Source organism: Drosophila eugracilis, unplaced genomic scaffold (assembly GCF_018153835.1).
Source record: "Drosophila eugracilis isolate 14026-0451.02 unplaced genomic scaffold, ASM1815383v1 contig_2154, whole genome shotgun sequence".
In the NCBI taxonomy this organism is placed as follows: Eukaryota; Metazoa; Arthropoda; class Insecta; order Diptera; family Drosophilidae; genus Drosophila; species Drosophila eugracilis.
In genome coordinates, this window is record NW_024573038.1 from 4,537,093 (window position 1) to 4,555,540 (window position 18,448).

Here is an 18,448-nt window from a genome sequence, read left to right on the forward strand (position 1 = left end):
TAAGATAGATGTATGGAAATATTTCAAATACCTGACAGCTCATTTTTCAGTTATTCTTTATGACCATGATAAATTCCTGAATACGTACCTAAAATCTGTGAGGACTTACAAGAAAATCATTAGCAATTTAGCAAATATTGGAATACCATTTCACAACATTTATAAAAACAACACTCATTTTTTGTTTTTACATTTGTGGAATTTATGTGACAATGAAAATAAATACGAATATATTATGTTCTTTGTCATTTGAATTAGTCACATATTGATTTGCTATCATCTGTTTTAATGTTACTTATGTTTGGATGAACTTTAATTAAAATATAAACTTTAATTCTTAAGGTTTATAATAATTAAGAAAGAAATATTTAGAAGCTTCTTTGTATTTTAACTTAATTTCATGAATATTTCAAAACCCATTTTGATGAGTCATTTTCAGAGACTATGACATTTTTAGTGTAAATAACCGCCAAAATTTAAATCTTAAAATGTGCTAAAAGATCTAATGTTATCGGCATGTGTCTCGGCTTGTAGTCGGACAACTCTAATGGTGGCGTTACCAGATCACTTACCTTTCAGTTCACAACGATGGTTCGTATAAAAAATAGGTAAATATTTACAAAATTCAGTTTTTCAACTTTTATAAATTAAACTATTAAAAAACAGATATATAGCAGTGCAAATTGTGCCCTACACACCAACACAATCACTGCGACTTAACGACAACACCCTGGCGAAAATTCTGCTGCAGAATGTGGAGAAATATCATGGAGTCTACGCACTGGGAATGATCGAGCAGGGATTCCGTGTGAAATACATCAATGATCGAACCAAAACAGCAATCATACGGTGCCTGCATCGTGGTCAACGCTTTGTGTCCAGCATATTGCCATTGATTACTTTGGTAGGTCATAGTTTATTACCTATAAACCAGCATTGAAAATATATTTCTAGATTGGAGATGTACGAGCCAAGTTTAGGACCCTCTATATTGGAGCCACCATCATCCAATGCAACAGATTCATAGTTAAGCATCAGAAACAGTTCCTGGACCGCGCAATGGGTCAGCTTACATCCGCCAAGGAACGACAAGACCTTTTCAAACGCGTAATGGAGTTCGACATGGACAGATAGAAAATAAAGTGTGTTTAGCGTTTAATTAAGTAATTATAGTACATTGTTTTCTTTAAGAAAACAGTTGTCACAATTCGACTAAAATATATATCATGTATTTGGTATCAAACTAAACTTCAATGAGGAATTTACGACTCGGTGAGCGTGCAACCTTGGCTCCGATTTGCTTTAATCTCTGTCGGATGTCAGCCAAAGTAAGTTTATTCTTCTTGCTGTACACATTGAGATAGATGCCCAGAACAACTATAAGGCCAGACCACAGATATCTGGAAAATTAAAATGGATAAAATAATATCCATGGGATACACTTCAACAAATACTTACTGCATAGTAAATGGTTTGCTGAAGAGCAGAAATGAAAAGGCTATGGTAACAGCCTTGCGAGCGGTAGTTACTGTGGCCGCTATGGGCGCACCACTACTCCTCACCAAAGCCAGTACAAACTGAATGCCCAGATAGCCGGACAAGCTAAACAGGAAGCCATAACCAAAGGTCTCCAGGGGGTGCTGAAAAACGACGCAGTTTAGTCATCATACATAAAAAAAACTTTTCTTTTACTCACCTCCAAGCAGAAGGCAAAGCCGCTGAAGAAGTTGCCGGTAACCAGCATTATCACAAAAAGATACACGAAACCCAAACCGTAGGAGTAGAAGACCACCTCGCTGCTGGGCGCCTTGTGCTCCCGCATGGCCTTCTCCTGGACATTTCCGATGGCCGCATCGCAAAGCAGAGCTCCAGAAATCATGGCCACTCCTAGCAGGTTGAAATTGGGCGTCATCTGGGAGTCGGCCAGCGTAAACCAAGCCAATCCGATGCACATACAGGTGGCAGCTGCAAAGTCCAATACTCCATAGCGTTTGCCCTGGATGAGGATGCTGCCCACCAGGACAGGAATAAGCTTACAACACTTGAAGATCACTTGGGTGGGATAGTTTAGATAGCCGAGACTAGAGTTTGACAAACCCATAGTTCCTAGCGTAAGAGCAGCCAGAACCAAGTACGTTTTCATGGGAATGCAACGTGGCTCCGGCTCAATGTTCCAAAACGAAGCACCACTTATCCGGTAGCCCTCCAACCGCCGTTCTACAAGGCCAAAGCCAATGTAGTACCCGAATTGGACGAGCGTGAGGAACCATCCGTACGGTTTAAATCCTTCTACAGTGAATATAAGCTCTTGTAGATAGCCGTAAAGGATATACAGTATGAAAACACCTGCGCAGCTCAGCAGAAATTGAGTGGTGCGATTGTAGAAGGTGAGGTCAAAGCAGAGGATTCGCAGTTCCGTTGGAGTTTCTGACGAAGAGGACTTCCGCTGCGAAGGCGGAGAGCTTCCTGCCGACGGACCATTATTAATGGTGATAACGCTCCCAACGTTATCTGACATTCTGCTTGCCATCGGCTTGCTAATGTGTGTGTATATGCACACTATATAGTGAAGATGTTAAGATTGTGACTGAGACCGTGTAATTAGTGCCACGCAGTCCGTGGAGTTGTCAGTTTAGAGTACGGATTTGTCATGCCTCTTTGGATGCCGTATTAATTACAGGATGCAGGGGAGATTACTTTCATTTTAAAATTGTAATCACTAAGAGTACACTATAGGTTTGTTTACCACAAATAAACTAGTTTTTTTTACTTAGAATTAGAGATGTGCTATCTCTGCCTGCGATATCAACGAAAATATTCTAAGCGGTAAATGCTTAGACAAGTTGACAACTCTGCTTCTACCGGCATTTGAATCCACTTCCAACTAGAATTTGAACTGTTGAACGATATTTATTTTTCTGTGCACAAAAACAAAAATCGAGAAGTTCTGGTACAGAGATTTTGAATCGTTTTAAAACATAAAATATACCTAAAACCTTGAAACACTCGCAATTATTCTACAGGGGGTGTTATTACGACCCAATGATAATTTGGTATATTAAGGGTGCTGTGAAGCGGTCACACTATTAAGAAAAAGAAGAAGAAAGTGTGCAAAGTACCGCTGGAAAATTTTACAAAGTAATGAATTTAGGATCTTAATAAGGGCAATAGTATTTAAATCTAGCCATAAAATGGACGTTCAGCCGCCTCGAGGTGAGTACTTGAACCTAAATGTGCTTTAGTGCCCTTCCGAAGAATTACTTTCGGTGCCCAGCTAGATTAGCATGCACACATACGCGCGCACACGCACAACCTTTGATATGCTCACATTTTATGCAAAACTTTTCCTTATAACTTTGCAGACGCCAGTTTACGCAATATTATAGACAAGCTGGCGGAGTTTGTGGCCAGGAATGGGCCGGAATTCGAGGCCATAACCAAGCAGAAGCAACAAAATAACCCAAAGTTCGAGTTCCTTTATGGCGGGGAGTTTGCCAGCTACTATCAATTTCGGGTGGCAGCAGAACAGACGCGTAAGAGTATTGTAAAATAGTCGAATATATCTTGAAATAACCCTTATTTACTCCACACACAGTGCTTAAGCAGCAGAGTATTAACCAACAGCTGCCATCGGGTGGTCAGCCCAGCCACTACATGCAACATCCACCGCCAATGCAGCCATCACAGCAGCCTGGCCTCTATCCGCCACCTAATCAGCAGTCACAACACCCTCCAGAAAATCCACAGGATAATATGCAACAGCAATCGCAGCACCAGTGGCCTCCCAACTCTGGCAACGGGGGTCCGCCAATTAATCAGCAAGCGAATGGCAGCGCCATGACCATGAATCTAACCTCTCAACTAGACGTGATCAAGATGCAGCAGAAGACGTTGCGAGAACAGATCAAGCAATCCGAAGCGAATCTCTCCGCACAACACACGGTAATTTAATGTTGACAACGACTGGGGTACATCTATATACCATACTTTTGCATTTTTCTGAGGGATTAGAGCAGCTCAAGTGTTTGACGGAAAGCTTACCACGTTCTTGTCACCTCTCTTTGATGTCTTAACTGTATGTGGGGGAATATTGTTTCCTGTTGAGTCCTATCCCAAATAATTATTTAACAATTTTTTCGATCCTAATACTGTGGCCCTTTAAAACTTATTACTTGAGGGTTAAAGTTCAGAAACCACTTCTTGTTGAAATACTATATAGTAAATATAAGTTATAAACTCAACGATATGTGCTTTAATTCATCATTTTAAGGAAATCACATTCACAAAATGTAGGCATGTACTATCCACTAATATTTCGTAAAAATCACTCTTACTGCTTTTCGACTTTTATGGCAAAGATTACCCCTTTTAAAGTGCAACTTCGATTTGTCTTAAATAGACAAAAACTTTTTGTAAGAGATATTTCCCAAAATATAGGCTCCAATCTTTTTGAAAGGACTTTAAAATTTAATTTGATTTCGAACTAAATGATAGATTCTGTTTTTTATAAGCACTTTTAAAATTTAGTCAACCCTAAATTCTTTGAATTCAAATATATATCAAAGGGGTGTTATTTCGTTAACAAAAATAGAAAGCATGTTCATGGTTTCCTGTTGGCTGTTTTACTCGAATAAATATTATAGCCGTATTCGGTTACTAAACTTCTAAAAGTTACAACCGTGTGAAGGTAAAACTGATTTTCCTCGATAAAGTCTACTAATAATGGAAAAGAGATGTCACTTATCTATTTACAATTTTCCTTGTGGACACCACAAAAGACTTAAGTTACTGAATATGGCCCTTCCCATGATTTACTCTCAATCGATCTACTCAGTCCTTGATTTCTAAATTTGCATAAGAATAAGATAAAGTGTACTTTCAGCATTACCAAACTCCAAAATCTATTTGCTATTATTTTAACTATTTAATTAACAATTTAAAATGCTACATTAAATTTTTGCTTTATTGTATTTTTTGAAACATAAACCAAAAAAAAAAAAATACCAATCAAACCACTCTTCATACCAACTGACAAAACTGTATAAAAATCAAAAAAAAAAAAAAACAAATCCCAAAATCAAATTTGTTTGAAACGCTTGTCGACTTGAATACGAAATCGCAAATGCGAATATGAATGTGAAAATACCTTTGTGTGTCCAATGACCAAACTGATCTGATCCGAACCACACCAACGCATCCGAACTAAATCGCACCACCAACCAACCAACCAAACGATACCAATCTGTAGGCCTTGATGACCCAAAAGACGAAAAAGATCGAGGAGACGATTGCGGCGGCACAGACGGCGCAGCAGGAACAGATGGCCAGTGAACAGGGCATTGTGCTGAGGGACTTCGATGGCGTCCTGCAGCCGATCATCGAGTCCTGCACCAAAGACAGCATCTCTGCAGGTAAATATGAGTTCGGCGTCCCGGCTGGATTCCATTATTGCTTGTTTGTAGTCTCGTTATCAGTCATAAGTTAAGCTAAAAGAGCTGATATTTTGATGCTCTGCAGTTTTGCTCCACACAAAACACACACTAAATGAATCCATAATACCTTTTGATTAATCCTTAATCCTAATTTATTATCGCTAGTGACATTGACAATATGAGTAACCTGTTTGATATTGCAATTTTAGGCAAGAACTGGATTTTACAGCATTCAACCGACAGCGCAAAAATCAATGTCGTTTTACAATATCTTTTAAAGAAGTATGCCTCAGTTTTATGATTAATGACCTGCAACATGTATTAATTCATTTGTGTTTCTTTCTTTCAACGAGTGAAATACTAACCAAACATACAAAAACGAAAAATCGAAAAACAAGCGAGAGATGATCGATTGAGCGATTGAGACTCCTCCCCCTGAGAGGCTCGAGATTGATTCGTTGATTCGTTTTCGAAAGATGTTGAAAGATAGTTCCCCGATCCGGAAGTTTTATAGCTAGGGCCACACACCTTGACACATCATTTTACCTAATAATTTTAACCATAATCACGCACAACAACACACCAACACTAAAAAGTGAAATAAATCGGGATAAAAAATCAAAAGTCAAAAAGAAAGGCGACCAACTAACAAAAATCATTTTACTTGCACAACAAGTACTTTGGCAATGTTGTTGTGCATACAGAAAACTAGAGAAAAATATGTTTTTTCGTTTGTTAATTTATTTTTAGGGCTTTGGTCAATGGTTCAACGTTTCAGCAAAAATTGCATCTTATATATTTAGTTAATGATATACTCCACCACTGGTAAGTTTGCCAAGTCAATCACTAGCATAGTACAGTATTTAAAAGACCACAAAAACTAACCCACCAAGCAGTAATCTAGCTTGGTTGGTTAGTTTAAGTTTTACGACTTGGACAGAACTATACTGAAATCCTACTCCTGACCTCTGACCTGGTACCACAGATTAGATTAGTTAGTTTAGCCGGGAGCTGAGACCTAAGTACAACGATGTATTTACAGCATGCGCAAGAACATCAATGACTTGAAGAACAGCCTGGAGAACGTCGTCATTCCGATGTTCTGTAGCGCGGATTTGAGTATGTATTTCCTCTTTGAGCGTTAAGCTTTGGATATTTAATATTTTTATCCTGCCCCACAGTTGCTAGCGACGACCAGCGGCAAAAGTTGGCTAAGCTTCTGTCGCTGTGGGAGTCCAAGGCCAAGTTCTTCGATGCCTGCGTCATCTCGAAACTACAGTCGCCGGACTCGTCTATGCAGGAGTACAAAACCAATATGCAAAACACACATCCTGATATAACTGCCAAGTTTACGCAGAACACAAAGGCAACTTTAGATAAGTAAGTAGTCCAAAAAATATAATTACGGGTATATCATTAAAGAGTTAATCAAATGATTCCCTTTAGCTACCAAAAACAGCATCAGATATTTATCCAGCATGCCGGACAGCAAATTGCCCAACTGGAGAAGCAGGGGCAGCATTTGGAGCAGCAGATAATGGTAACCCAGAAGGCCCAGCAGCAACATATGCTCCAACATCAAGGTTCTGGAGGGCCTCAACAGAAGAACATACCATCTCTGATGTCCCATCGGATACCGATGCCTGGAGACCTCGAGCACATGAACAATCAGGGTCCGCAAGGGCAGCACGATCAGCAGCATCCACAGGGAGGCAATAATATGTATCCAGGTGGCAACTTCCATCAGCAGCAGCAGCAACCACCGCCGGGGAATCCCTTTGCGGATCGTGGGGCGAACTTTTTCATTCCGGACATGTCCAAACCACCGCCGGGTTTTCCAGGACCCATGCTTCAGGGGCCTCCTCCTCCGATGGGCCATCAGCAGCAACCACCACAACAGGGGCAATTCCCGCAAATGCAGGGACAGGGAGCTGGAACCGAGCCACCTGTTGACTTGGGCGTGCTCAGTGCAGCAATTCAAGCGTGCTTACAAATGCAGCAGCAACACCATCCTGATGATCCACAGCAGCCAGGACAGCACCAGGGACAGCACCAGCTTCAACAGCAGCAACAGCAACAACCTCCACCAATGGCTGCCTACCCCCAGAACATTGTCAGACCTAGCCAGCCAAGTGTTGATGGGGATGTGGACTTGGATGTTCTGAATGCGGCCATTCGAGCGGTGATAACTAATAAACCCGAAGATGGCCAATTGGAGGACGGCCAACAGCCGCAGAAATCGGGGGAAGAAGAATCTGGAGAACCTGTTGTGATCGGAGAGCCGCAAATACCTACAGCGCCTTACTACGATTTGCCTGCGGGGCTTATGGTACCTCTTATACGCCTGGAGGATTACAATTATAAAGCCCTCGATCCGGCGGATATACGACTGCCAGCTCCAGCACCACAGAGCGAGCGACTGACAAATGCGTTGAACGCCTTCTACTCCGCACCCTCCCACGATCGTCCCAGGGATAAGTAAGTAATTGAATCAACTGTACTTCATCGATACTAATCAAGTTTTTCTTTGCAGTGAGGGCTGGGAGAAACTTGGTCTCTATGAGTACTATAAGGTAAAGAATGCAGCGCGAAAGCAAAAAGAAGAGGAAATCAAGGACGGTATTCGAGAAAAATCCCGCTCGCCCAGTCCGATTGTGCTTGAGAAACCTCCACCCAAAAAGAGCAACAAACGGGTCTATCGGTGAGTTATTGCATATAACAGAAAGTGTATTTTGATTGTTTACAGTCAGGCGATAAAATGTCTTTATGAAAGAAAATAACATAATCAACATAATAAGTATGAAAACTTTTTTTCTTTTAATATATAATTCCTTTTCTATATTAGATCCAAGAGTCGTAGTCGCTCCCCATCCAAAACCCCACCTCTCAGGGAAAGATCAGCATCTCGTTCCAGATCCCGATCGCGATCCTTGGAGCGATCCTCAACGCCTCCGTTAAACCGCAACCGTGTAGGCGGTAGTAGTTTAGGGGGTAGCAATCGGAAGGGTCGCAATCGATCACCACGCAACGATCGAGACAACAGCAGCAGCATTATTAATAGCAATCGTGAAAATCGTGCGGAACGAGGCAATAATGGCAACAGCACCAACATAAGACGGGTGGAGCGTGACAGATCTCCAACCCCTCCGAGCTTTTTGTAAGTAATGAAATAAAGCAAAAAAAACAAATAATTTTTTTCTGAATAACAAAAAATTTGATTTTTTTAATTAGTGAAATGCGTATATTAAGTGGCTAGTATTTATGTTCTTATTTTATATTTTTAGAGGAAGCACCTTTGCTAAGCCCGATGAATTCATCGAGGAGTCAAACAAGGGCCACCAAATGCTCATGAAAATGGGTTGGGCGGGCTCTGGCACTGGACTGGGCTCAAAGAATCAAGGCATAGACACTCCCATTTCGGGAGGCGAAGTACGTGATCGTCGTGAAATGTACAAGGTGAGAAGTTAAGTATCCACATCATAAACACATTCTCTAATCACTCTAATTTACAGGGAGTGGGTGCTAATATACATGATCCCTTCGAGAGCTTCCGTAAAAACAAGGGTGCTGCCTTCGCACATCGCATGCGTTCCCGAGACGACAAGAGTTAGGATCTGCTACAGGCCACTAACTCCCACTTTTTTGTTTTCTTTAGTCGAGAAAATATACATTTTTATAAAAGCCAACTGAGTATATTTACAAAATTAAGCTATAACATTTACACTGGATTGGGCAGCCTTGGCGTTAACTTTCTCTAGGACCTGGACAAGTCCCTTGCCAGGACCACATTCGAAGGTGCGCGGAAAGTCGACGCCCTGCTTGCGTTCGTACATCTCGTGCAGAGTCTGTTCCCACTTGACGGGGCGCACGATTTGCTTGGGCAGCTGTGTGAGAATGTGTTTGGCATGGCGATAGGGTTTGCCATCTACATTGGAGTAAACTCTTATGACGGGATCTTGCAGGCGAACCGACTTTAGGGCTTTGGTAAAGGGCTCCACGGCGCTCTGCATTAGCGGAGTGTGGAAGGCGCCGCTCACGGCTATTCTCTTCATCCTCCGGATCTTGAGGGCTTTAGCATTTTGTTCCAGGAACTCGAGGGCCTCGACGTTGCCAGCTACCACCTTACAGTGCGGATACATATAATTAGCGATGCCACAGTACGGCGATTCCACACCCTTGTCCAGACACCATTGTTGTGCCCGGGCACAAGCCTCTCCCAGATTGGTATCTGGTCCGTAAAGGGTCATTGCCATGGCTCCAACTGCCTGGTCACAAGCTGCCTGCATGGCAGTTGCCCGCACCTGAACTAATCTCAAGGCTTTGTCGAATGGCAGGGCATCCGCATACACCAAAGCGGTAATTTCGCCCAGACTGAAGCCGGCGGCGGCCACACACGTTTCAATGGCCTTGGGCCGTTCCTCGCGCAATTGTTCCAGTGCCGCCAGCGAAGACACCATTACAGCCAGCTGAGCGTGCTCCGTACGATTTATTTTCTCACGTGGTCCCTCTAGGCAGATCTTGAGAAGATCGTACTTAAGCACTTCATTGGCGAGCTCGAAAATGCGGCGGGCTCCAGGAAAACGGAGGAGGTCCTTGCCCATGCCCACATACTGGGTTCCTTGACCGGGAAAGAGCATAACACTTGTTTCCTTGGGATCAATAGCAGGGCGGCTTCTCTGGTCGACGGGCTCTGCCAATTCGTTAAGGAGCTGCTGACGCTTCTCCGCGTTGTCCGCGTGGACAGAAGCTTCTGTGGTGGCCTTGGCGGCATCGCTACTCCATCGGGACCAACTTAAAGTGCCGGAAATCCGCGGCTCTCGTAATAATCTTCGAGCGGCCAACATTTTTATTACCGTACCGTAAACAGCTGATTAGAGGTGGACAGACTCCGATGTCAATATTGAATACTACATGTAAAACTTATCGATTTCTTAGGTTGATTAATTTTAGTACATTAACTAATACGAATTTTGGCGGTTCATGTTCTAAAATTTAAAGGACGTAGACAACTTAAAATCCACACTTTTTCCAGAGTCACACTTAAGTCAGCGAAGATTTTTTAGAATGTTACTATTAAAGTATATGATCTATATTTTCCTATTTTAATAAATTACATAAATAATTCTTCATAAGTTATTAAGTGCGTTTTTGGAAGAAGATAGAAATGACAATAATTGCCGGGGATTTCACTTGTCATCTTATTCATTGACGTCGGCATCGAAACATCTTTTTAATTGACAGTGTTTTGAGGCCGTTTTCTTTTGCCACTATTTATAGCCAATCTTGATTTATGTTGCTAAGCTATTAGTTAGTCATTGCCGATCATGACGAAATACCAATGGTATAACCATGAATCACTTCTTAACATGGAAAGGTTTTGCTGCTTGCTTTACTTGTGGGTCAGAAGAACAGAGTGTCAAGAGTCCTTTAGTATTAAAGAATTTTTATTGGAGAACAAATATTTTTTTGGAACTATGTATTCAATACCAGGTAAATAGTTAATCAGAATAATAGTTAATTGAGAGAGGTTAAAGAATGCTCCTAAAGCTTTATTCCTTACTAAAAAGGTAGCCTTAAACTGAATTTTGAATTGATAATTAATTCGTTCAGGGATGAAAGTATCCCTTAGGAATATAGTTGGGAATTTTAGTGCGCATTATACTCTTTGTAGGTTAAGAAAAATGTTTTCCGTTTTTTGTCCTTTCATATCGTAAGAACTTAATAATTTGGTGCCGAAACGGAAGAGTATTTTTTGGCCATGTGCTATTTGGAACACCCAAAAAAAGAATTTCTAATTTGAAATGCGATCCCAGCGGGGCAATCGCAGAGTTTTTTGAACTCAAAAGCGAAAGAATAACCCTTCGGCACGCCAAAGGAGCTGGAAGAGAATTTGGATGAGGACAAGGATGGCAAAGGTGAACGACAAAGCCGCCTGCAAAGTCAGACACCGGAGATGACGTGACGCACCACTTTCGCCCTCAGTTCAAGGAACAGGAGATCTTGGCATCAAAACAAAAACACTAGCTCACACGCTCTGGCAGCGGTCCTCCGGTGTCCGTTTGTCCATTTGTCCATGGTCCTCTCCTCCACCACAGCACCCTTTTGCCCCCTTAACAAACTCCAAAGATCTGATCTTCTCAGAAGACGGAGCGACATTCCCTGCTCTTGTCTTGTTGCCAAGGAAAGGACCCATCATATACCAGTGTCGTCTAGACTGCACGAATATAAGATCGCCGATGGACCGACGATTCTATTAGAAGCAGAACCTGTTTGCGGTTTATGCTCCGTTGGGTTTTGTTGTATTTGGGTTCTTTTTTTTTAAAGTTTTTTGTGTTTGATAATGAATTGTGAATTTGATGCCCAGGTAGGGGCATTCGGTGGAGATCAATGACATGGCGCAAGTGGCGCGATTCTTAAAATCAGGTTGTGAAATTGTATTTATGAATGAGAGCCCGTGGCGAACCAATTAAATGCCGCATACCAAAAAGAGTTTTACCCACAACACACATTCCAAAATCAAATAGAGGTTCTCAGAACGTGCCCGATACCGTTATTATTCGTGGACGGGGACCAGCGAGCACGGGAATGCACATTCCGAAGGATATGTACGTGCAAAACTGCGAGGAAATGCAACTGCGTCGCAACATTGCGCATACGCCACGAGGGCTGGCTGACATTTCCGCATGCGGGAATGCAACGAAAGCGAAAAGTTAACGTAACGACGAACGAGCGAGCAACCGATCTGAACCCATAAAAAGTCGGCCGAAAGTGTGCATTGACCGAGAGAAGAGAGTGGCTAAAAATATCAAAAAAGATCGTAACACACTAAAATAAGAACAAACGATGTTGACGCCTGATCCAGAACAACCGTTAAGTCCTCCCCAATGATGCTGCAACAGGGTGAGCGAAAGGGACAGCCTTAGCGGTTCAGAAAGAGACAGATAAGGGGCAGAATCAAAAACGAGAGTGAAAGTTCTCGTTTGCTCGTTTTACCTTGCATGCAGGAAAACCTGTTATAGAGGTGTCTATCTTTTCAGCTAGAAGCAACTAGAATTATTAAAGAAAAATTGTAAAGACCATTTTACTGATTTTAGTTGGGATTTAAATCTATACAAATCAAAACATTTGTATCTTGTATTACTTTACTGTTATTTATCAATATATAAATTATTTTATATTTAATAATATATTTTTCTTTTAATTAACATAAGTTCTTTTGATACAGCATCAAACAATTATTTTATTTTATGTTTTGATTTTTTAATTTTTAGGTTCTTTACAAAGGTTTAAAAATGTATTGCTCACAGAACCTCTCTAAAGACAAATTGAAATTAAGTAAGGTACCTAATCAATTAAAATTTGTTTTAAATACTTTTTAAAGTCTTAATTAAACTGCTAAAGCCTTCAGATAGCGTAAATGGTGAATATTGTTAATATAATATGTTTATTTGAACTCGAAGTTGTTTTTCCCCCGTTAACGCTATTAACGTGTTATTATGCTATTATCAGCTACACAATAAAAAGTCAAGTCATTTTAATAATGAAAATTAAAAAATAATAAAAACAGTTAATCAATATTATCGATACCAATTGTTTTTCATAAACTTCCAACCATAATCAAAAAACATGCAGTGTTAAATTTTAAATTGGATTTGAAAACCTTTTATGGACCTTATAAACAGTTTTAATGATACCCATAAATAAATAAATACTAGATATGGTCTAAGCATTCACAAACAAGAAGTGCGCTGCCCTGGTTGGAAAACCCCCTGGCAACAAGGTCCAAATGACACTTTCACTGCTACCGTGACCGCCACAACAATCTATTACTACCTTATTACATTCTCAAGGTGTTTTGATAAGACTGTAAACTACCAAGTATTTGCCATATCTTAATCAATAAACACCACAGCATGTGACTCATCAGATTAACCGAAACAATTATGTTGAAACTCGTGAAGATTTGAAGGCGCCGGCATGAAACTGAAACTATAAAAGTCCAACTCTTAAAGTCTGACGTCCGTTCCGAACTTCATTGATAAATAAATAAATATAAATATTTCTGAATTCCCGGCGCGCCTTGCCGCTTACGCAAAACTCCTTTGAACGGATCCCAGTCTCAATCCCAATACCAATCCCGATCCCAAAAATCACAAAAATCGCGAGCCGCTCTCTCACCCCCTATTCAAAATAAAGAGCGGCAGTCGAGAACCTGGGAAAGCCGAATCAACCTGAGCCGAGCCTCGATTTTTGAAGCGCGTATAAAAGCTCGGCGACTTCGGGTGACCTTTCATTGTGCGCTCGTCGCTCGTGATTATCAGGTAACGTCGATCGGACGTTTTTTACAGTCAGCAAGTTTTTCGATTCGCCCGCCAAAAAAACACGTATACGTAGTGTTGCAGCCAGAAAAGTGGTCTAGGTGCCATCATTGTGATCTATTGAGAAAAGTGATCTTAGAAAGGAATTAAAATGAGTTCAAAGGTGAGTTAATTAATACAAATATTTTAAATACATTATTACAAAAATATCCATATATTCCATTTTAATCCTAGCTGTAGAAGCTAGGACAGTTTAGTATAGTTTGTGTATGGCATATGTTATAAGCTTTTGGGAACAGAATGCAAAAAATGTATTATTTTATTGTTTTAGAAGCATACAATTTTTATATTCATAAAACATAATTACATAATACTATGCGCACTTTAACAAAAATATTCTGATTATTATGATTTTGGTATATAACGTTAGCTTTAAAGTGACATTGAAAAACTATCAACTTATGAAAAATTAAAAGAGCAACATAAATTTCCATATTTTTAAAAATTATTCAACACCAAACCTTTCCAAAACTTCTAAGAAACAGCCACTTTAATAACTTAAATTAGCTTTATACAAAAAGTGGGTGTGTACAATTAACAGGCAGTCAGCTAAAAATATCAATATAAACAAATGCGCTTTTGTTCTCCGCGGGCTAAAGCATAATGCCCGGGCCGATTCCGACTCGGATTTATATGGGAGCGAGTGCTAAACAGATTGTCACCGCAAAGTGCAAAATGTAAAATGCAAAATGCGGAAATGCCTACCTGCGAGGCGCGTTACATAATTTCCACTCCAACTCTCTGTAATGTCGGGGAAGTTTCGGTCATTAAAAGCGGCAATTAAATTTTAACCATTTGGCCGCGTCGACTTGCAAATGCGCTCCGGTTTATGTTTCGATCTTGACTCGATATTGACCCAGTTAATGGGCCGCAAAATCCGGGGCGTGGGAGTCAGCGACGTCATCCCGGTAACTCGGCCTCCCGGCTGTCGTCATCCAAGGTGGTTAAATCCAGCGATGCGATCCAGATTCAGATTTAATAAACAGCGGCAGAGCAGAGTGCAGCCGGTTAGAGGATCGTTGTAACACTTACGCGATAAATTCTGAGCGTCAGCGATTTATAATTAGGCGCCGGGGGCCGGTTGGGAGTTTAATTTGGAATTTGGAAACTCAGACTCACAGTTTTTTATTTGTTTTCCGCTCCTCCCTTACAGTTCAATCTGTGCCGCTGGATGCTGTTGGTCCTCGGAGTTTCTTGTCTGATGGGCAGCTCATCGGGCAGTTACTGCTCTCTCGAGCGGATGAAGAAGTTCGCAATGGAGGCGTGTGAGCATCTGTTTCAACAGGATGAAGGTGCCCGCCGGGAAAGGAGATCCATTGAGTACGCCCATCACCATCTTAATCGACTGGGATGTAAGTATCTATACACACATTAAGGTTGCAGTTTATAGAAAACTCTTTCAAAATATTTAAGAAACAATCATAAACTTATAAATTCGTTTTCCTTAACTTAAATAATAAAAAGACATTTTAATTAATACTAAGAAATAATTTAAAGATATAAGGAAAAATATTATTAAAACAAATTAATAAGGTCAGAATGTCAGTCAACCCGACAATTGCATTCGGAAATGCATATCGAAAACACGTTTTTAAAAATGTGTAGATTGCAATTAATACGCGCATTACACCGGCATTTGCATAAAGCAGTTCCGATGCAAAAGTTAACCGATTTCAAGGCGCAGGTTCAAGATCAATTTGCTCACTCGCAACGTTTCCCCTTTTTCAGATGGCAAAACGCACAACAAGCACCACTATATCAGTCGGAGCAGTTATCCAATGGGTGGCTACCTGAAGGTGACCCGGGAGCACTTCAACCGTCTTAGTGAACTGGACGTCTTCCCACGCTACAAGCCGAATAAGTTGCACCATGAAAAGAAGCAGCGATTTAAGAGGGATCACTCGAGCAGAAGCTACAATAACATCCCCTACTGCTGCTTTAACCAGTGCGAGGAAGAGTTCTTCTGCTAAGTGACCTCTGGTTCTATGATCCACGTCGGTGCCATCTGGTCAGCCCCCTCTCTAACTCCGTCCTTAGCTATAGTTAGTTTGTAGATGTATATTTTACAAGTCGCGCTCACTCTTATAGAGTACCTTTTTTGTGCCCAATGCAAGGAACACAAATCCATTTACAGTATTTATACTCTTAGATTTAAGTTGAATATAAAATTGAATACAGCAATTGATTCTATTGATCAAAAATAAAATAGTTTTTATAAAGGTTCATTGGTACAATCACACATAATCTTTATCCAGAGATTCTCAAAGCACATCAGGAAAGGATGACAAACAATCATTGCGCCTTAAAGCAAATATACTACTTAGGCTTACAAACATAAAAAGATCATTGCTATCGTAAATATCAATCCGGTTGACAATTCTTTTTTGGCTATCACAAAAAGCTTACAAAAATGGTTTTTGAGAGGTTACAAATCTATTATTAGCTAGAATGATATTGATATCTGTACTTAATAACTACTTCAGCCTATATGGAGCTTATATAGTAAGCCCCTTTACAAACCGAGCATTTGTACTTGCGGCAATTATTTTCGCTAATCGGCTCCAGCGATCGAAAATACTTGGAAACCATCAGCAGAATTTCTTCGCGACGGGTCTGAAGAAAGTCCTCTGCAAAGTTGTCAAAGGTGTTGACGCTGTGCATCAGAATGCGAAAGAGAACTGCTTCCGTGGAAACGAACGTATTCAGAGTGCGATCAATGGAATCCACATTTTCCTCGACGAAAGTGCGAGTCATCTGCATAAGGATTTGAATTGCCTGATCACTAAAGTATCTAGCCATGCCTTCTAAGACATCTGTAAAACTGGCTACATTCCCTATGTGTTCAACAAATTTGGCGCCAAACTTTTGGGCCAATATATCCAGGTTAACGAGCATTTGACCGCCACTACCCAAACTCACAATTTGAGGAAGCAAAGTGGTGGCCAACGAGACTCCCTTACTCAGGTGCGAGTTGATACTATGAAGGTTGAGCAATGCCTCCTTAAAGGGTATATCGTTGAGGGTTCGAATAATATCAAACTGACCAGTTTCGTTGTGCAACTTAATAGTCTCTTGGGAGATTCGCTTAAAGACTTTTCTGCAAGCCAAGAAAATCTAAGTAAAATAAAGAATTTGGTAAATGAAGAAATAACTTGCCTGGTTTGATTGCGAAGAGCTTGTCTTAAGGAAGAGCCGTTGGTGGCTTTGGAAACTATGCGCATGTTGTTGATGGAATGAGTAAAGGTCACCAGGTGCGAGGCCATCTGCAGCATATCTAAGCTATTTATGACTTGATCATCACCAATTTTCTAAGGCACAGAAATAGTTAATAAATAGCTAAATGGGATTCAGTTCAAAGGAGAAAACTTACCAAATACATATCGTAAACGCCATTAACCACTCCCGTTCCGGCGATGACCACCGAGGCACCATTTATGCCCTTTACGGCCAACTGGGCAGCGGGGTTCACTCTATAACCAGCACCCGCTGCCGTGGCCAGAGCTTTGGTGGCTCCAGTGGCCCCCAAACTCACGACGCCTCCCGCCACGCCAAGCCAGGAGCTGCGTGCTTCACCATCCGTAATGCTGGTAGACTGTCCATGCCGTCGACGATCGATGAGTTGGGAAGCTGAGCGCAGGGTGGTATACACACCGGTGGCAACGCCGACAGCGGTGGCAGCAATCACTAGAGGAGCGCCAAGCGGCACCGTCAAAGCAGCTGCAACCGGAACACTGGCAACCAGACCACCAACGGTGGCCACTTTATCTCCGGCATTAAGAAATCTGTATCTGCCACGCGTTGACGGTGTGGGATGGACCATCAACTGGACGGCAGGCTCCTCGTCTCCCGTGAATGTGTAGACTCCTTGGCTGGGGGCAATCATCAAGCCTTTGGGCAGGGTGTTCCGGAAGACGTATTGTTCCCAGTTGGAGTACACTCGTGCATTTTCATCTACAAATATCATGCAGCAGGCGGCACTGTTTTCGCCTTTCATGCAGCGACGTGTGCGGAAAACCGGATGACAGCTGTAGTTGGTGGACTGCAAGGCTAATTCCGGGTCAGTTTCCGTCGTGACTAGCACGTAGATGATGGCAGATAGTAAAGTGCCATTAGTAAAACGACGTTGTTGCCAAATATTCCGAAAAAGTTGATCCCGCTTTTGTTGGATGGCCCTAGCATTGCGAGCATCATCGTCGCGGATCAAGTTTTCTATCTTCTGCTTAAGGACATCCGCCTGATCCGCGGCTAGCCTTCAGATTAGAATTTATACATATTAGTTAGGTAAGTCTGAATATTCAGATAATTGCATAACTTACGAATCCCAAATAATTTCCGAACGCAGCCCGCTGCTGAAGCCAAAATCCTTTTGCACTTCGTAGGCCGAGCGAGAGAATTGAGTTTTCTTTGCTTCCCCCATCACCTATGGTTCCACATTCAAGGACTCAATCGCGATAATCATATGTATCGCAGGTATAATATATTTAATTTAATTTAGAGGCTGTATCTTAATGTTTAATCAATGTTAAAAGTATACTTTCGTTTCCATGACAATTCAACAAAGCTGGCGCGAAATAATCGATGAGATCTAACGATGCCTGCAAGCTAAGCGATATAGTGTTATCGATTCGTACCGGGTAA

The 18,448-nt window shown here is 41.4% G+C and overlaps 6 protein-coding genes and 1 long non-coding RNA gene across 8 annotated transcripts; 4 read left to right on the forward strand and 3 right to left on the reverse strand.

Annotated features, from left to right (window-relative positions):
* Nucleotides 1–498: 498 nt before the first annotated feature.
* Nucleotides 499–1,248, forward strand: LOC108114412. Its single transcript, XM_017225387.2, has 3 exons — nucleotides 499–608; nucleotides 667–904; nucleotides 955–1,248. The coding sequence occupies exons 1-3, from the start codon at nucleotides 589–591 to the stop codon at nucleotides 1,132–1,134; spliced, it is 438 nt and encodes a 145-aa protein (XP_017080876.1). The 5' UTR covers nucleotides 499–588; the 3' UTR covers nucleotides 1,135–1,248.
* Nucleotides 1,139–2,954, reverse strand: LOC108114410 (adenosine 3'-phospho 5'-phosphosulfate transporter 2). Its single transcript, XM_017225385.2, has 3 exons — nucleotides 1,697–2,954; nucleotides 1,459–1,640; nucleotides 1,139–1,400 (listed from the first exon to the last, which is right to left on the reverse strand). Exons 1-3 carry the CDS (start codon nucleotides 2,528–2,530, stop codon nucleotides 1,244–1,246), a joined length of 1,173 nt encoding a protein of 390 aa, XP_017080874.1. The 5' UTR covers nucleotides 2,531–2,954; the 3' UTR covers nucleotides 1,139–1,243.
* Nucleotides 2,955–3,081: 127 nt separating this feature from the next.
* On the forward strand, nucleotides 3,082–9,118 carry LOC108114409 (calcium homeostasis endoplasmic reticulum protein). Of its 2 annotated transcripts, XM_017225384.1 has the most exons (13): nucleotides 3,082–3,213; nucleotides 3,363–3,533; nucleotides 3,596–3,942; nucleotides 5,249–5,411; nucleotides 5,642–5,714; nucleotides 6,183–6,257; nucleotides 6,475–6,551; nucleotides 6,614–6,812; nucleotides 6,879–7,910; nucleotides 7,966–8,133; nucleotides 8,278–8,589; nucleotides 8,717–8,888; nucleotides 8,945–9,118. In XM_017225384.1, exons 1-13 carry the CDS (start codon nucleotides 3,192–3,194, stop codon nucleotides 9,041–9,043), a joined length of 2,910 nt encoding a protein of 969 aa, XP_017080873.1. In that variant the 5' UTR covers nucleotides 3,082–3,191; the 3' UTR covers nucleotides 9,044–9,118. The 2 variants fall into 2 exon arrangements, 1 of the variants encoding a protein (XP_017080873.1); XR_001772746.1 differs by lacking the exons at nucleotides 5,642–5,714; nucleotides 6,879–7,910; nucleotides 7,966–8,133; ... (1 more) ...; nucleotides 8,717–8,888; nucleotides 8,945–9,118 and having other exon boundaries at nucleotides 6,614–6,645.
* Nucleotides 9,056–10,296, reverse strand: LOC108114411 (probable malonyl-CoA-acyl carrier protein transacylase, mitochondrial). Its single transcript, XM_017225386.2, has one exon. It carries the CDS (start codon nucleotides 10,274–10,276, stop codon nucleotides 9,137–9,139), a length of 1,140 nt encoding a protein of 379 aa, XP_017080875.1. The 5' UTR covers nucleotides 10,277–10,296; the 3' UTR covers nucleotides 9,056–9,136.
* A 1,941-nt stretch (nucleotides 10,297–12,237) lies between these two features.
* Nucleotides 12,238–13,012, forward strand: LOC108114053. The gene is made up of 2 exons (XR_001772731.1): nucleotides 12,238–12,332; nucleotides 12,704–13,012. It is a non-coding gene; the product is annotated as an uncharacterized LOC108114053 (long non-coding RNA).
* Nucleotides 13,013–13,651: 639 nt separating this feature from the next.
* LOC108114210 lies at nucleotides 13,652–15,991 on the forward strand. Its single transcript, XM_017225029.1, has 3 exons — nucleotides 13,652–13,913; nucleotides 14,964–15,162; nucleotides 15,539–15,991. Exons 1-3 carry the CDS (start codon nucleotides 13,902–13,904, stop codon nucleotides 15,778–15,780), a joined length of 453 nt encoding a protein of 150 aa, XP_017080518.1. The 5' UTR covers nucleotides 13,652–13,901; the 3' UTR covers nucleotides 15,781–15,991.
* Nucleotides 15,992–15,995: 4 nt separating this feature from the next.
* Nucleotides 15,996–18,369, reverse strand: LOC108114207. The gene is made up of 4 exons (XM_017225027.1): nucleotides 18,127–18,369; nucleotides 17,181–18,060; nucleotides 16,967–17,118; nucleotides 15,996–16,907 (listed from the first exon to the last, which is right to left on the reverse strand). Exons 1-4 carry the CDS (start codon nucleotides 18,225–18,227, stop codon nucleotides 16,295–16,297), a joined length of 1,746 nt encoding a protein of 581 aa, XP_017080516.1. The 5' UTR covers nucleotides 18,228–18,369; the 3' UTR covers nucleotides 15,996–16,294.
* Nucleotides 18,370–18,448: the final 79 nt, after the last annotated feature.

Bases quoted from the DNA above. Each gene is read 5' to 3' on its own strand.
- LOC108114412 (XM_017225387.2), top strand. From the start codon at position 589: ATGGTTCGTATAAAAAATAG. The intron at 609-666 runs GTAAATATTTAC...ATTAAAAAACAG, and splicing joins ATGGTTCGTATAAAAAATAG to ATATATAGCAGTGCAAATTG. The intron at 905-954 runs GTAGGTCATAGT...ATATATTTCTAG, and splicing joins TATTGCCATTGATTACTTTG to ATTGGAGATGTACGAGCCAA.
- LOC108114410 (XM_017225385.2), bottom strand. From the start codon at position 2,530: ATGGCAAGCAGAATGTCAGATAACGTTGGGAGCGTTATCACCATTAAT. The intron at 1,641-1,696 runs GTGAGTAAAAGA...GTCGTTTTTCAG, and splicing joins GCTTTGCCTTCTGCTTGGAG to CACCCCCTGGAGACCTTTGG. The intron at 1,401-1,458 runs GTAAGTATTTGT...TTAATTTTCCAG, and splicing joins AGCAAACCATTTACTATGCA to ATATCTGTGGTCTGGCCTTA.
- LOC108114409 (XM_017225384.1), top strand. From the start codon at position 3,192: ATGGACGTTCAGCCGCCTCGAG. The intron at 3,534-3,595 runs GTAAGAGTATTG...CTCCACACACAG, and splicing joins GGTGGCAGCAGAACAGACGC to TGCTTAAGCAGCAGAGTATT. The intron at 3,943-5,248 runs GTAATTTAATGT...ACCAATCTGTAG, and splicing joins ATCTCTCCGCACAACACACG to GCCTTGATGACCCAAAAGAC.
- LOC108114411 (XM_017225386.2), bottom strand. From the start codon at position 10,276: ATGTTGGCCGCTCGAAGATTATTACGAGAGCCGCGGATTTCCGGCACT.
- LOC108114210 (XM_017225029.1), top strand. The intron at 15,163-15,538 runs GTAAGTATCTAT...CCCCTTTTTCAG, and splicing joins CCATCTTAATCGACTGGGAT to ATGGCAAAACGCACAACAAG.
- LOC108114207 (XM_017225027.1), bottom strand. From the start codon at position 18,227: ATGGGGGAAGCAAAGAAAACTCAATTCTCTCGCTCGGCCTACGAAGTG. The intron at 17,119-17,180 runs GTAAGTTTTCTC...TCTGTGCCTTAG, and splicing joins GCGTTTACGATATGTATTTG to AAAATTGGTGATGATCAAGT. The intron at 16,908-16,966 runs GCAAGTTATTTC...CTTGGCTTGCAG, and splicing joins GCTCTTCGCAATCAAACCAG to AAAAGTCTTTAAGCGAATCT.